We start from the raw sequence: 15,041 nt of genomic DNA, 5'->3' as shown, positions 1-15,041 counted from the left end.
AAAATATGAGCTCATGTACGGCTGCATCGACTGAAAGAGTCAGCAGCTATGGCTCTAAAAAAAAATCTTGTTAAAATAGAGGTGTCATAATTAGTTAAAGGAAAACCTTCTCAATTGCTCATAACAACCAATTACTGAGCGACTTTTTAAAAAAATGTTTCCTCTGATTGACTGCTGCTCAGTGATGGGTCACTGCGGGCAACACATCTGGGGGGTTTAGAGGAAATGTTAAAAGTTGATTATAGAAGAAATATGAGATCGGTGAATTTCAGGGCGCGGGTTAATAACTAACCTTTTATATCCCAAGTACATTACTTCCACTCAACTCCGTCTCTGACCATTGGCCAGCCTGTTGATTTTGTTGCATGAGACTTTTCTCCACTAAACTTTCATGGAATGTGTAGATAAATATCCTCTGAAGATGTTGGTGCATGCCAGGTTAGAAAGTTGTGCTTGTGCCATGCTATCTAACAGGAAAACCCTGTTCTACTTCTGGCAGGACTTGATATAGTCTCAAGGATATAGTCTCCAGCCATTGAAAGCTCTGCAGTCATTTATCAGTAATGATCATTTGCTGCCCAGGCCAACACGCTAGTGTGTGAACACTGCCAAGGGTCCTGTTACATCAACCATATTAATCTGGTTTGGCAAAGGTTCATGTCGCACATCGGATCGAGCATTTTGGTGTACTGCTCTGTGCACCAATCCCAGGAGCTATAATCCCAGCACTAATACGCAGCTGTATCGTCTTGGGGTGTGTATATATATATATATATATATATATATATATATATATATATATATTGTCGTAGGTTGAATCACTCGGCTGCTTTCAGAGGTACACACAGGAACGCATCTAGGGTCAAACACCAAAAATTCCATACAGCTTGAGTCCGTACATGTGTGGGACTCGCCCGCTCAGAACCCCATAAGTCTTCAGCTCCACCTGGAGCTACCGTCTGGAGACTTCCCTCTCCAAACACACAACAGACAAAAAAACACCTAGTAGTTGGCCATTTAACATCCCCAGCCACACCCTTGAGGTGGAGATATGGTGAGTAGGCGTCCCACCCATCTCTTACAACTACTCACAAATAACCCAAACCCTTGTAATGGCTGGTTAACCCCTCAGCACATGGCATTCTGGAGAGAAACTTACGGGAATCACAGAATCACATCACGGAAGATCGCAACCTCCGTGACACATATTGCTTGGGTATTGCCTGGGTCCATTGACCTCAGCCGGGTAATTTTCTGAAATCACTAACACAACAAAAGTAATGCAATGAGCGTTCATGAAACGTGGTCTGTCCATCCAGTCTGATGTATCTGTAATTGTTCATCCATCATAAGGATTGTATTATGTGGCTGACTGATCCGACAGCACTGGTAGAATGCTATCCATATTACTCTATTTTGTACTTGAATAGGCCATATATTTATTTGTTAAGGGGTCAGGAGTTTGTGGCAGCGGATTCAGCGGTACAATATTTTTTGCATTTGACATTGTCATTGGCCTCAGTAAAGTACGGCATTAACCTCTGGAGTGCAGAGCTCTGCAGATTGTATTGTGCTTGACATTCACTGTGCAGCTGATGCTTTTTCTGTTCTCACAAACATCAGAACCGCTCTCCTAAGCAGAAAGCTCGAAATATCCATTCACTTGTATTTTTTATACATCTAGAAGCTCAGGACATCGAGTCATAATGGTGACCCATCAATAGGAACGTACAATTCTATCTACTAGTAAAGTGTACCCATCTTTATACTATAAACTGCAGGATATGTAGTATATAGGGAATCAGACATGGACTGACCTTGATCAGGTCTCCAAGCTGCAACGGATGAGAGCCAAAACAAAATGCCACACAGCCCGGTGGAAGAGCAAAACACTTCAAGCTGTGCAAGTCTGATCATACACATCACTTGAGGCTTCTTTTCCATCCAAATAGTCAGACTAGGGTGCTTTTGATTTTAATCTCAGTAGCCCATTTCAATAATGTAAAATTACACTGGGGCTCAAGTATTAAAGCCACATAACTTTTAGATGGAAACTTAGGTGCAAACCTAGGCCTCGTATATACTGGCTGACTTTCAGCATTAAACGAGCACCAATGGACTATATGTACAAGTAGCCTATGGTTGTAAATGGGCCCTTAGACAGTCGCACGCTTCCAAAGCACACAGAGCGATTAGTGGATTGTTTTGTGTATGCAGACTATCCTTGTTTTCGGCAGCACAGGATTATTTATCTTGCTTCTTGGCAGTACAAGATCTTTTAAGTCAGTGGATGAACGTTTTACTGATTTGTTGGGTAATTTGCAGCCTATTTTCACTGGCTGATTATCGAGAAAATGTGTTCCAGTGCCAAAAGTTTTTTATTTTTTATGTTCAACACAAAAACCTAATTTTAATAGGCTATTTTTCTAATAATACTTTCTCTTTAAGATGCAAATTTATCATGTACACGACTGTAAAAATCAGTCAAGAGCTATATATCATTTTGACAGATAGCACTCGTCCCCATGTTATTCTAAGGGGCCCATGTCTGATTTTTTCCTTTGACCAAGTGGTCCGATTATGGATGACATTTGATATTCGGATCGTGCTCTGCTCACACTCTAATTAGACAGTTGAGAGACAGTTGTGTGACCTAATGCTGAGTGATACACGTGACCCATCTTGACAATGACTAGTATACCATTTGTTAGTTGACTTATTTTCCTCCACAAAGCTACAGCAAATTTTGTGGATCCATCGTAGCAAGAAATTGTGGTCGGGCATCCTCTTTTCTCATACCATTTCTTGGATATGTAACACCCCAGGTAACCGGTTGTTACAGTGATGTTGCCTTACTTTCGGGGAGGGCAATATCACGCTTGGAGGCAAGAAGGATTCTCTTTACCAGGTAACGCACCCACATTCAACACATTCCGAATCCAGGCCAGAAGGGTGAGCTCTGAACCCGGATTCAGGGGAGCTTCCCCGGCTTTAAGTGTTCTGGTCTGGAGGAGGAGTTAGGCAGTTGGTCCAGGGAGACCAAAGAGAGCAGTCTGGAACAGACAGTGAGAGGGAAAGGAGAGGAGAGCAGACAGAGAAGCCGTGCAGCCAGGACTGAGCTGCAGCTCCAGGAAAGGAAGTGAACCCGAGGGGTTGAAAGTGGTGGAGCTACTGAGGAAAGGAGCACAGTGGTGAAGGAAAGGGGCTCAGAGGGGAACTGTGACCGGGCACCCCAAGAGCCGAAGCGCAGGAACCGGGACCCGGGAGCCCGAGGTTGTGTTGTACTCCAGTACACACGGCAGATCCGGAAGGCATAGAACTGTATTTCATTTGCCCACACCACACCTGAAGGTGAAGCAGCACCTGAAGAGCCCAGGTCATGATAGAGACCCTATAAAACGGCTCAAGTTGCCCACCATACAGGTAACTGTCCCAGAACAGAAGAGAGAGGACTTTGCCAGCAGCTACAGGCAGCAGAGACCTCGCACACTAGCGTGGGTAGGAAGGCTTACGAACCTCACCTGGGAGAGGAATTCACTATTGCCTCCAGGCCGGCCGGGCTATATCACCACCTGTTCCTGGTACCCTGGACTGTGGACTGCTACTGTCAGTAAACCAGGTAAAGACTTTACAACCCTGTGTCCTCCACTTATTTGCCGGCATACACCATCCTTGCCCATACACCTTGGGAGCCCTGGGGACCCCGCTTCACCTATGGGAAGCTCCACCATCTTGCTGCAACAACATCACCCCAGAGGACCCCTTTAAGCAGCGTCGGTCCCCTCTGACCGAGAACCACAGGTGGCGTCATGAACACAAACTTTAATACAAAAACTCTTTAAAAGACCTTCTCCTTTAATTGAGTGCCCAGGGCTATGGACCGGGTCACAGCCGCCGTGACATCCCCTTTAACTGCGACCGGACCTGGTACCGAGTACCCCACTGCCCTGGTGGGCGACTCAGATACACCATATTCACATGACACATCAAATGAAAAAAAACATGTACAGAATGCATAAATGATAAATGTAGCACAAAGCACGAATTCTCACAAATGTAGCTTTATAAATCAGCCTGGATGATACTCATGAGTTTTTACAAATGTTTTTCGGGTATTTTCTTTTTCATGCTGGCGTTGCCCTGTGCCGATGGGGAAAAATGCATAGAGCATGCAGCATTTAAAGAAATGGCAATGCTCCAAAAATGCAGTTTGTGGAGAATTTTATATCTCCTATTTACAGATAATATCTGGCCACTTAAAAAAATGTTCAAAACATCCATCTCATTGCTGAACTGACTAAACAGGTCCTTCTGCCTCATCTGGGCTCAGACTGGTGTAACCTTGTCTGTGTTGTAGGGTAGTGTCCATTACATGGGCAGAATGCTGATCCGATGAAGAACAGCCCAAATAATGTCATCAGTCTTGCTAATATTTGCTCTCTGTCTAGCCAGATGGTAGAAAGCTCTGACCTGAACGTCCTACAAGTAGGAGCATAACACATGAATATTACTCTCTGTACACGGTATGGTCTGTGTCTGAGGCCTCACAATGTTTGCTAATCAGACCGCTAGAACAAACTGTTCCGGATTCTGTCCGCCATGTAAATGATTCCTCACTGTATACAGCATAGTTTTGCGGATGACTCAGTGGCGGTAGTTTCATATCTCAGCATGATTGACTCTATTAAATCTATAATATAACGCTGGGAGCGTCACTCTGTCCGAAGCCTTTATAGACTGCGCAAGCGCAAGCGCCGGCGCAGTCTGGACCCCACAGAGTGACGCTCCCAGGAGATCGCGGTATGCGTAAGCGCTGAACGCACACCGCGATCTCCAACGGAGAAGCGGGGACGAGCCACGGAGCCAGGAGGGTGAGTATATTTACCTGTCCTCCGTTCCACCGCTGCGCGCGAGCCTCCGTCCTCCACATCCTCTGCCTGAGACGTTCAGTTCAGAGGGCACGATGACGCGCTTAATGCGCGCCGCCCTCTGACTGAACAGTCACAGCCAGAGGACAGGACCCGGAAGATGGAGCCGCGCGCAGCAGTGGAACGGGAGGACAGGTAAATATAGCAAGTGCCGGGGGCCTGAGCTAGCGGCGACTCCGGCACCTGACCCCCACAGCGCGCCGGTGTCCCCGCCTGCTCAGGCCCCCAGCCACTCGGCAGAGCCACGCACAGCCGCCCGCACTCGGCAGAGCCACGCACAGCCGCCCGCACTCGGCAGAGCCACGCACAGCCGCCCGCAGTCGGCAGAGCCACGCACAGCCGCCCGCAGTCGGCAGAGCCACGCACAGCCGCCCGCAGCTCGGCAGAGCCACGCACAGCCGCCCGCACTCGGCAGAGCCACGCACAGCCGCCCGCACTCGGCAGAGCCACGCACAGCCGCCCGCACTCGGCAGAGCCACGCACAGCCGCCCGCACTCGGCAGAGCCACGCACAGCCGCCCGCACTCGGCAGAGCCACGCACAGCCGCCCCTCGCAGAGCCACCACACCCCCGCACTCGGCAGAGCCACGCACAGCCGCCCGCACTCGGCAGAGCCACGCACAGCCGCCCGCACTCGGCAGAGCCACGCACAGCCGCCCGCACTCGGCAGAGCCACGCACAGCCGCCCGCACTCGGCAGAGCCACGCACAGCCGCCCGCACTCGGCAGAGCCACGCACAGCCGCCCGCACTCGGCAGAGCCACGCACAGCCGCCCGCACTCGGCAGAGCCACGCACAGCCGCCCGCACTCGGCAGAGCCACGCACAGCCGCCCGCACTCGGCAGAGCCACGCACAGCCGCCCGCACTCGGCAGAGCCACGCACAGCCGCCCGCACTCGGCAGAGCCACGCACAGCCGCCCGCACTCGGCAGAGCCACGCACAGCCGCCCGCACGCGGCAAGAGCCACGCACAGCCGCCCGCACTCGGCAGAGCCACGCACAGCCGCCCGCACTCGGCAGAGCCACGCACAGCCGCCCGCACTCGGCAGAGCCACGCACAGCCGCCCGCACTCGGCAGAGCCACGCACAGCCGCCCGCACTCGGCAGAGCCACGCACAGCCGCCCGCACTCGGCAGAGCCACGCACAGCCGCCCGCACTCGGCAGAGCCACGCACAGCCGCCCGCAGTCGGCAGAGCCACGCACAGCCGCCCGCAGTCGGCAGAGCCACGCACAGCCGCCCGCAGTCGGCAGAGCCACGCACAGCCGCCCGCAGTCGGCAGAGCCACGCACAGCCGCCCGCACTCGGCAGAGCCACGCACAGCCGCCCGCACTCGGCAGAGCCACGCACAGCCGCCCGCACTCGGCAGAGCCACGCACAGCCGCCCGCACTCGGCAGAGCCACGCACAGCCGCCCGCACTCGGCAGAGCCACGCACAGCCGCCCGCACTCGGCAGAGCCACGCACAGCCGCCCGCACTCGGCAGAGCCACGCACAGCCGCCCGCACTCGGCAGAGCCACGCACAGCCGCCCGCACTCGGCAGAGCCACGCACAGCCGCCCGCACTCGGCAGAGCCACGCACAGCCGCCCGCACTCGGCAGAGCCACGCACAGCCGCCCGCACTCGGCAGAGCCACGCACAGCCGCCCGCACTCGGCAGAGCCACGCACAGCCGCCCGCACTCGGCAGAGCCACGCACAGCCGCCCGCACTCGGCAGAGCCACGCACAGCCGCCCGCACTCGGCAGAGCCACGCACAGCCGCCCGCACTCGGCAGAGCCACGCACAGCCGCCCGCACTCGGCAGAGCCACGCACAGCCGCCCGCACTCGGCAGAGCCACGCACAGCCGCCCGCACTCGGCAGAGCCACGCACAGCCGCCCGCACTCGGCAGAGCCACGCACAGCCGCCCGCACTCGGCAGAGCCACGCACAGCCGCCCGCACTCGGCAGAGCCACGCACACCGCCGCACTCGGCAGAGCCACGCACAGCCGCCCGCACTCGGCAGAGCCACGCACAGCCGCCCGCACTCGGCAGAGCCACGCACAGCCGCCCGCACTGGCAGAGCCACGCACAGCCGCCCGCACTCGGCAGAGCCACGCACAGCCGCCCGCACTCGGCAGAGCCACGCACAGCCGCCCGCACTCGGCAGAGCCACGCACAGCCGCCCGCACTCGGCAGAGCCACGCACAGCCGCCCGCACTCGGCAGAGCCACGCACAGCCGCCCGCACTCGGCAGAGCCACGCACAGCCGCCCGCACTCGGCAGAGCCACGCACAGCCGCCCGCACTCAGCAGAGCCACGCACAGCCGCCCGCACTCAGCAGAGCCACGCACAGCCGCCCGCACTCAGCAGAGCCACGCACAGCCGCCCGCACTCAGCAGAGCCACGCACAGCCGCCCGCACTCAGCAGAGCCACGCACAGCCGCCCGCACTCAGCAGAGCCACGCACAGCCGCCCGCACTCAGCAGAGCCACGCACAGCGAGCCCAGCCGCCCGCATCAGCAGAGCACGCCAACAGCCGCCCGCATCAGCAGAGCCACAGCAACAGCCGCCCGCACTCAGCACAGCCGCACTCGGGCAGTAGAGCCGGAGAGAGAAAGATGGGAGCAACATATGGCAGAATGGAAACAGGAACAGGCAGAATGGGGGCGGAGCAGCACATGACAGAATGATTGCGCACGATGGGAGCAGCACATGACAGGATGGGGGTGCAGGATGGGAGCACATGACAGGATGGGGCGCAGGATGGGAGCACATGACAGGATGGGAGCAGCACATGACAGAATGGGGGCACACACATGACAGGATGGGGGTGTAGGGATGGAGCAGCATATGACAGGATGGGGGCGCAGGATGGGAGCACATGACAGGATGGGGACGAAGGATTGAGCAGCACATGACAGGATGGGGGTGCAGGATGGAGGAGCACATGACAGGATGGGGGCGCAGGATGGAGCAGCACATGACAGGATGGGGCCGCAGGATGGAGCAGAACATGACAGGATGGGGACGCAGGATGGAGCAGCACATGACAGGATGGGGCTGCAGGATGGAGCAGCACATGACAGGATGGTGACCATATACCAATATAAATGCTCGCCACCCGGGCGTAGAACGGGTTCAATAGCTAGTTATATATATATCAATCTGATCATGTTCTTCAGTGGAGCAAACGGAATATTATTTTCACATGACAGACAAGCATCCAGTGGAGAGAAGACAGTGAAATGAATGTTAGGAATTTTTGCATAATTTTTCTCAAACTGAGACTGGCTGTTCATCCGAGTCCTAAAATAGAGAATCCACAAAATTATTTTTTATTTGTTTAGTTTAACTGTATGCTTTAGTTTGAAAAAGTTTGTGAACCCACACTTTTTTCATGAACAGAGAGCAAATTTAAAGGGGTTGTTCGCTTTTAGAAAACTTTGGCATGCCGACTCATTGTAAAAAGATAAACTGCACTTGCCCTCCCAAGGTCCAGCTCTGCATCTCTGGCGCTGCCCCAGTGATTGTGTATTGGTGGAAGTGGTCATGTCACATTCAAAGTGCTGCAGCCAATCACAGCGATCAGCGGATCTCACAATCAAGACTGCACCAGCCACTCAATAATTGGCTGCATTGCTGTCAGTGGTGTAACACTGCTGCAGCCACACAACAGAGATCACTGCCGCATTGTGCTGTTTATCTTTTTACAACAATCTTTAAGCCTCATTGACTTTAAGCAATTAAGGTAGGTTCAAATGGGGAAAGATTACTTCCAGATTTCCGTATGTATAATCCTCATTAGAAGGATTATTAGACTTGTCTCCTATCGAGCACATCTGGGACATCGTTTGTTGGCAAAGGTAGCTGCCAGCAGCGGATCTTGATGATTTTCAACATTGCATTCAGTGGGGCAGAATATTCCTCAGACCACCATTAATAACCTCACTGATAGCAGCCGAGACGTGTAAGTTCGGTGATTCTTCTGCACCTGGTGGTCATATTTGATACTCAAGAAATTGAAATAGTTTGTAAATTTTATTTTCATTTTTCCATTATTTACATAATTAACATGTATATCCATCCCGAGATTTCCATAATTTCATGACTTTCTTCTTGGTGTTGCACTTTCAGCGTTGAGGAGTTTACATTTTTGTCTCTAATTCATGCTGCCTGTGATTCGGGGGCACAAATCCCGGGCTCCCTTTGATTATCACGTGTCCCCACTTTCTATCAGTTGACATCCGCGCTGTACAATACACGGGCTGGACAGCTAATTCATCTTTCCATTACTCTTTTCTTCCAGGTATGAGTAACCCAGCGTTGACCATTGAGAAGGAAACCTAGCTCTGTGGAAGTTCTGCGAAGGGTTAAGAAGTAAGAGCCTAAGATAATACGTCAGCCGCCGCTCGGTGGGTACATGGTACTAAATAATGTGCTCTCTGTAGGCTGACAGACCAAGGGCAGATGCACATGTGAGGGAGAAGTCATGCAATCATTGGCTAGCTTTACATCCGTTTCCAAAGATGACAGCACCTGATTGGCTCTTTCCATTACCGCTAAAACCCATGCAGAAGCCCGTGGTACACTGCGTCCAGCAGGGAATGTGAGCGGAAGTAATGGAAGAAGAGGAATCCTTTGTAGTACACTGTCGGCAGTCCTGTGTTGTATGCAATGTAAGGTTGTATTTTACCGTGTTTATGATATTATAGCACAAACAGCATATTCGTCATTCCTCCTCCAGAAGGAACGTTCTTCTATATTTCTTGAATGCAAAGCACTTTTTGAAAAGATTGATGGCAGCGTATTTTATATGTAAAGGAACCAGTATTTATCTAAATAAAGACGCCAATGACATGTTATGGATGATCTCATTAAATAACATCCAAACCATCCGAGTCCAGGTTTCGTAATTGACTAGGGAAGTGGACCACCGGCCAAACATAAGCGCTACACACCGATTGTGTTCATTGGATCCACACGTTCTTCTCCATAATGGTCTCCGATATTTTTCACTGGGCGTCCAGCCTACCATCGTATGGTATGGAAGGCTCCAGCAGGTACTGTATCCTACAATATTTGATGAGGACCAGCCAACTCTCACATATTTTTGGTAGATACAGATATTTTTCATAAAATAACAATTCTGCTGTGCCGTTCCTCTATTATTCCTAATGTAAATGTATAAAAATGATGACAACTGGGTGCTGCCATTCTCCTTACACGCTGACATGTCCCTATCATGTCTGACGCTGTATAACCAGTACTATTAATACCCAGTTATCAAGTTTATATACAGTATTTTGAGGATTAATAACACAGGGACTGCACAACTTAAAGAAAAGGCTTTCCAGAAATAAAAAAAAAATAAAAATGTATTTCACGGAAAACGCCAGCGCTCATTCTACAGCGGGGACATTTAAACATTTTTCTGTATAATTATTATGATTTTATTTATTTTTATTCTTTATTTTTTAGCATTTTATAAAATACTAGATGGATCCCCGAGATCAGCAGCGCGGTGAGCAGCATCTCCGGGATCCATCTCCCACCCTGCTGTCATCCATATGATCGGCGATCTGCACTCTGTCCCGCCAACATGGTCACCGCCGCTAGGATTGTCAGAAGTTGTCATTTTTCGCCCAGAATTTGTTGTGGGCAGCGAGGTGCGCAGTGTGAGGTGTGTGCACCGTGTGAGGTGTGTGCACGGTGTCCCAGCAGCAGGGATCCGGCGATGACCCGCTGGTGGTACTGCGCAAGGGCCTGGTACCACCAGCGGGTGCCATATTGGAATACCCATCACTTGGGTATTCCAATATGGTAGTCGGCATACTTCCGGTGCGGCGCAGTGGATTGTAGGATTCGAGGACGTCCAGATGGAAGTGGATGACAGACAATTTAAGGTAATTATTAGTGATGAGTGAATATACTCGTTACTCGAGATTTCTCGAGCACGCTCGTGGCGATTCCCCACACATAGGAATGCATTGATCCGCACACTTTCCGATTGGGGCTATGCCCACCATGCGGGAAGTAAGCGGATCATGTGCTGTTGGTACCCAGGGTGGTGGAGAGGAGACTCTCCTCCAGGCCTGGGAATAAAAAAATAGTTATAATACTCACCTTCTGGCAGCCCCCGGATCCAGCCCAGGCCTTAGCGATGCTTCCGGCAGCTCCCATTCCCAGTGATGCCTTGCGACAATGACCTGTGATGACATAGCGGTCTCTCGTGATTCTTCCTTATCTGGGGTCATTGTCGCAAGGCATCGCTGGGAACGGGCGTTGCGGGGAGCATCGCGAGGATCGGGAAGGCTGCGGGGGCCGCCGGAAGGTGAGAATATCACGATTTTTTAATTTTTTTTTTATTTTTAACATTCTTTTTACTATTAATGCTGCACAGGAAGCATCAGTAGTAAAATGTTGGTCACACTTGTCAAACACTATTTTTGACAAGCGTGACCAACCTGTCAATCAGTTTTCCAAGCGATGCTACAGATCACTTGGAAAACGCTAGCATTCTGCTTCTGTTTAGCGGGAATACGCATGCCAATTCCGCATGCGTATTTCCCGCGGCAGGGAGTTGCGGAATTTCCGTGGAAATTTCTCGGAAATTCCGAACGTGTGCACATAGCCTTAGAGAAGCAAAAACAAAACAAAGGAATACAAAATAATACATAATAAAGATGGTACCCAGACTCAACCCAAAAGAAAACCATCAGTGAGTACATGTTGATCTAGAAAGAAAAATAGAAAGACGGAAGAGGGAGAAGACATGAGAGTAGACAGGAGCAAGGGGCGTACCATGCAGATAGGGATAAGGAGCCATGCAGACAAGGATGGGGCTGAGGAACCATGCATACCAGAATAGGGATTAGGGGACAATGCTTACCAGGCTTATACTCAAGTCAATACGTATTCCCAGTTTTTCGTGGCAAAATTTGGAGCCTTGGCTTATATACAAGTATATACAATTAGTCTTTAATCACATTGGGGGAATACTCCACCTAATGGCGGTATAGACACATAACCAAAAGTGTATATAATACACCCACTGCACAGATAAGAAATGGTTCAAGCTCACCCAAATTGTGGCATGAACTGGACCGTTCTGTTTGGGAGCACATCATTAATGTGGATGGTTTGTGTCCCTGGTCCAGCAGGTCAGAATAATATTGCTGACTTCGACCCTGACATGGGTAGAACCCAAATGTAGCCCTCATACAGTAGTGTTCAAAATAATAGCAGTCCAATATAAGTAACCAGATTAATCACCGTTTTTGGTATAAATTATATTACCACATGTCAAAAATTTACCAGTTGGTGCAGTAGATTCTAAGAAAACCAACAGACTCCGCATTCGTGACCTGCAGGTTTTTGAGTCTGTGTATTACAATAATTAATTGAAAGGGATGTGTTCAAAATAATAGCAGTGTGGAGTTCAATTAGTTCAATGGAGAAACATTTTGTTTATTGATGGAAGTAAAATAGTTCTTTTTGGGTTCAAGGGCCGCAGACAGTAAATGAGACAACCCCCACATTCTGCATTCAACCCACAGTACACTGAAGACAGTGAAGCATGGTGGTGCAAGCATCATGATACGGGCATGTTTCTCTTACTATGGTGCCAGACGTATTTACCGCATACCAGGGATCATGGACCAGTTTGAATATATTAAAATACTTTAAGAGGAAGACAAACAAGATGGAAGAACTAGAAGCAGAAATATCTACAGGTAACTATGACATAGTGGGAATAACCGATGCATGGTTAGATGAAAGCTATGACCGGGCAGTTAGCTTACAGGGTTACAGTCTGTTTTGAAAGGATCGTAAAAATCGGAGAGGAGGGGTTTGTCTTCATGTAAAGTCTTAAGTCCACTTTAAGGGATGATATTAGCGAAGGGAATGAGGATGTCAAGTCCATATGGGTCAAAATACATGGAGTGAAAAATAGTAACAAAATTCTCATTGGGGTCAGTTATAAACCCCCAAATATAACAGAAATCATGGAAAGTCTACTACTAAGGCAGATAGATGAAGCTGCAACCTATAATGAGGTCCTTGTTATGGGGGACTTTAACTATATGGATATTAAATGGGAAACAGAAACCTGTGAAACCCATAAAGGAAACAGGTTTCTGCTAATAACCAAGAAAAATTATCTTTCACAATTGGTGCAGAATCCAACCAGAGGAGCAGCACTTTTAGACCTAATACTATCTAATAGACCTGACAGAATAACAAATCGTCATCGGGCATCTAGGAAATAGCGACCACAATATTGTACAGTTTCAGTTGTCTTTCACTAGGGGGGACTTGTCAGGGAGTCACAAAAACACTGAACTTTAGGAAAGCAAAGTTTGACCAGCTTAGAGATGCCCTTAATCAGGTTGACTGGGACAATGTCCTCAGAAATAATACAGATAATAAATAGTAAATGTTTAAGAACATCCTAAATAGGCACTGTAAGCGGTTTATACCTTGTGGGAATAAAAGGACAAGAACTAGGGAAAACCCAATGTGGCTAAATAAAGAAGTAAGACAGGCAATTAACAGTAAAAAGAAAGCATTTAAACTACTAAAGCAGGATGGAACTGTTGAAGCTCTAAAAATCTATATAGAGAAAAATACTTTATCTAAAAAACTAATTAAAGCTGCCAAAAAGGAAACAGAAGCACATCGCTAAGGAGAGTAAAACTAATCCCAAACTGTTCTTCAACTATATCAATAGTAAAAGAATCAAAAGTGAAAGTGTAGGCCCCTTAAAAAATTGTGAGGAAAGAATGGTTGTAGATGACGAGGAAAAGGCTAATATATTAAACACCTTCTTCTCCATGGTATTCACGGTGGAAAATGAAATGCTAGGTGAAATGCCGAGAGACAAAGAAAACCCTATATTAAGGGTCACCAATCTAACCCAAGAAGAGGTGCGAAACTGGCTAAATAAGATTAAAATAGATAAATCTCCGGGTCCGGATGGCATACACCCACGAGTACTAAGAGAACTAAGTAATGTAATAGACAAACCATTATTTCTTATATTTAGGGACTCTATAGCGACGGGGTCTGTTCCACAGGACTGGCGCATAGCAAATGTGGTGCAAATATTCAAAAAGGACTCTAAAAGTGAACCTGGAAATTATAGGCCAGTAAGTCTAACCTCTACTGTTGGTAAAATATTTGAAGGGTTTCTGAAGGATGTTATTCTGGATTATCTCAAAGAGAATAACTGTTTAACTCCATATCAGCATGGGTTTATTAGGAATTCTCTCTTGCCAAACCAATCTAATCAGTTTTTATGAAGAGGTAAGCTATAGGCTGGACCAAGGTGAGTCATTGGAAGTGGTATATCTTGATTTTTCCAAAGCGTTTGATACCGTGCCGCACAAGAGGTTGGTACACAAAATGAGAATGCTTGGTCTGGGGGAAAATGTGTGTAAATGGGTTAGTAACTGGCTAAAGGTACCTTCACACTAAGCGACTTAACAACGATAGCGATCCATGACGTTGCAGCATCCTGGATAGCGATATCGTTGTGTTTGACACGCAGCAGCGATCAGGATCCTGCTGTGATATCGCTGGTCGTTGCTGAAAGTCCAGAACTTTATTTGGTCGTCAGATCGGCGTGTATCGTCGTGTTTGACAGCAAAAGCAACGATACCAGCGATGTTTTACAATGGTAACCAGGGTAAATATTGGGTTACTAAGCGCAGGGCCGCGCTTAGTAACCCGATATTTACCCTGGTTACCATTGTAAAAGTAAAAAAAAAAAAACACTACATACTCACCCTCTGATGTCTGTCACGTCCCCCGGCGTCCGCACTGCTGCTCAGAGCTTCCTGCACTGAATGTGTCAGTGCCGGCCGTAAAGCAAAGCACAGCGGTGACGTCACCACTGTGCTTTAGGGCCGGCGCTTACACAGTGCAGGGAAGCTGAAGGCGAGGGACGCGACAGACACGGCAATGTAAGTATGTAGTGTTTTTTTTTTTTTACATTTACACTGGTAACCAGGGTAAACATCGGGTTACTAAGCGTGGCTCTGCGCTTAGTAACCCGATGTTTACCCTGGTTACCCGGGGACTTCGGCATCATTGGTCGCTGGAGAGCTGTCTGTGTGACAGCTCTCCAGCGAC

The 15,041-nt window shown here is 49.3% G+C and overlaps 1 protein-coding gene across 1 annotated transcript in view; it reads left to right on the top strand.

Moving 5' to 3' along the window:
- ZDHHC2 (zDHHC palmitoyltransferase 2) overlaps positions 1 to 9,800 on the top strand; it is a 193,209-nt gene extending 183,409 nt beyond the window's left edge. The window contains exons 12-13 of the mRNA XM_077279693.1: positions 9,214 to 9,284; positions 9,356 to 9,800. Of these exons, the coding sequence (XP_077135808.1) occupies positions 9,214 to 9,254 (41 nt within the window). The 3' untranslated portion in view covers positions 9,255 to 9,284; positions 9,356 to 9,800. The remainder of the gene's footprint in view (positions 1 to 9,213; positions 9,285 to 9,355) is intronic.
- Positions 9,801 to 15,041: the final 5,241 nt, after the last annotated feature.

This window comes from Ranitomeya variabilis, chromosome 1, assembly GCF_051348905.1.
Source record: "Ranitomeya variabilis isolate aRanVar5 chromosome 1, aRanVar5.hap1, whole genome shotgun sequence".
NCBI lineage: Eukaryota > Metazoa > Chordata > Amphibia > Anura > Dendrobatidae > Ranitomeya > Ranitomeya variabilis.
This window is presented reverse-complemented; position numbering and strand designations above follow the sequence as displayed.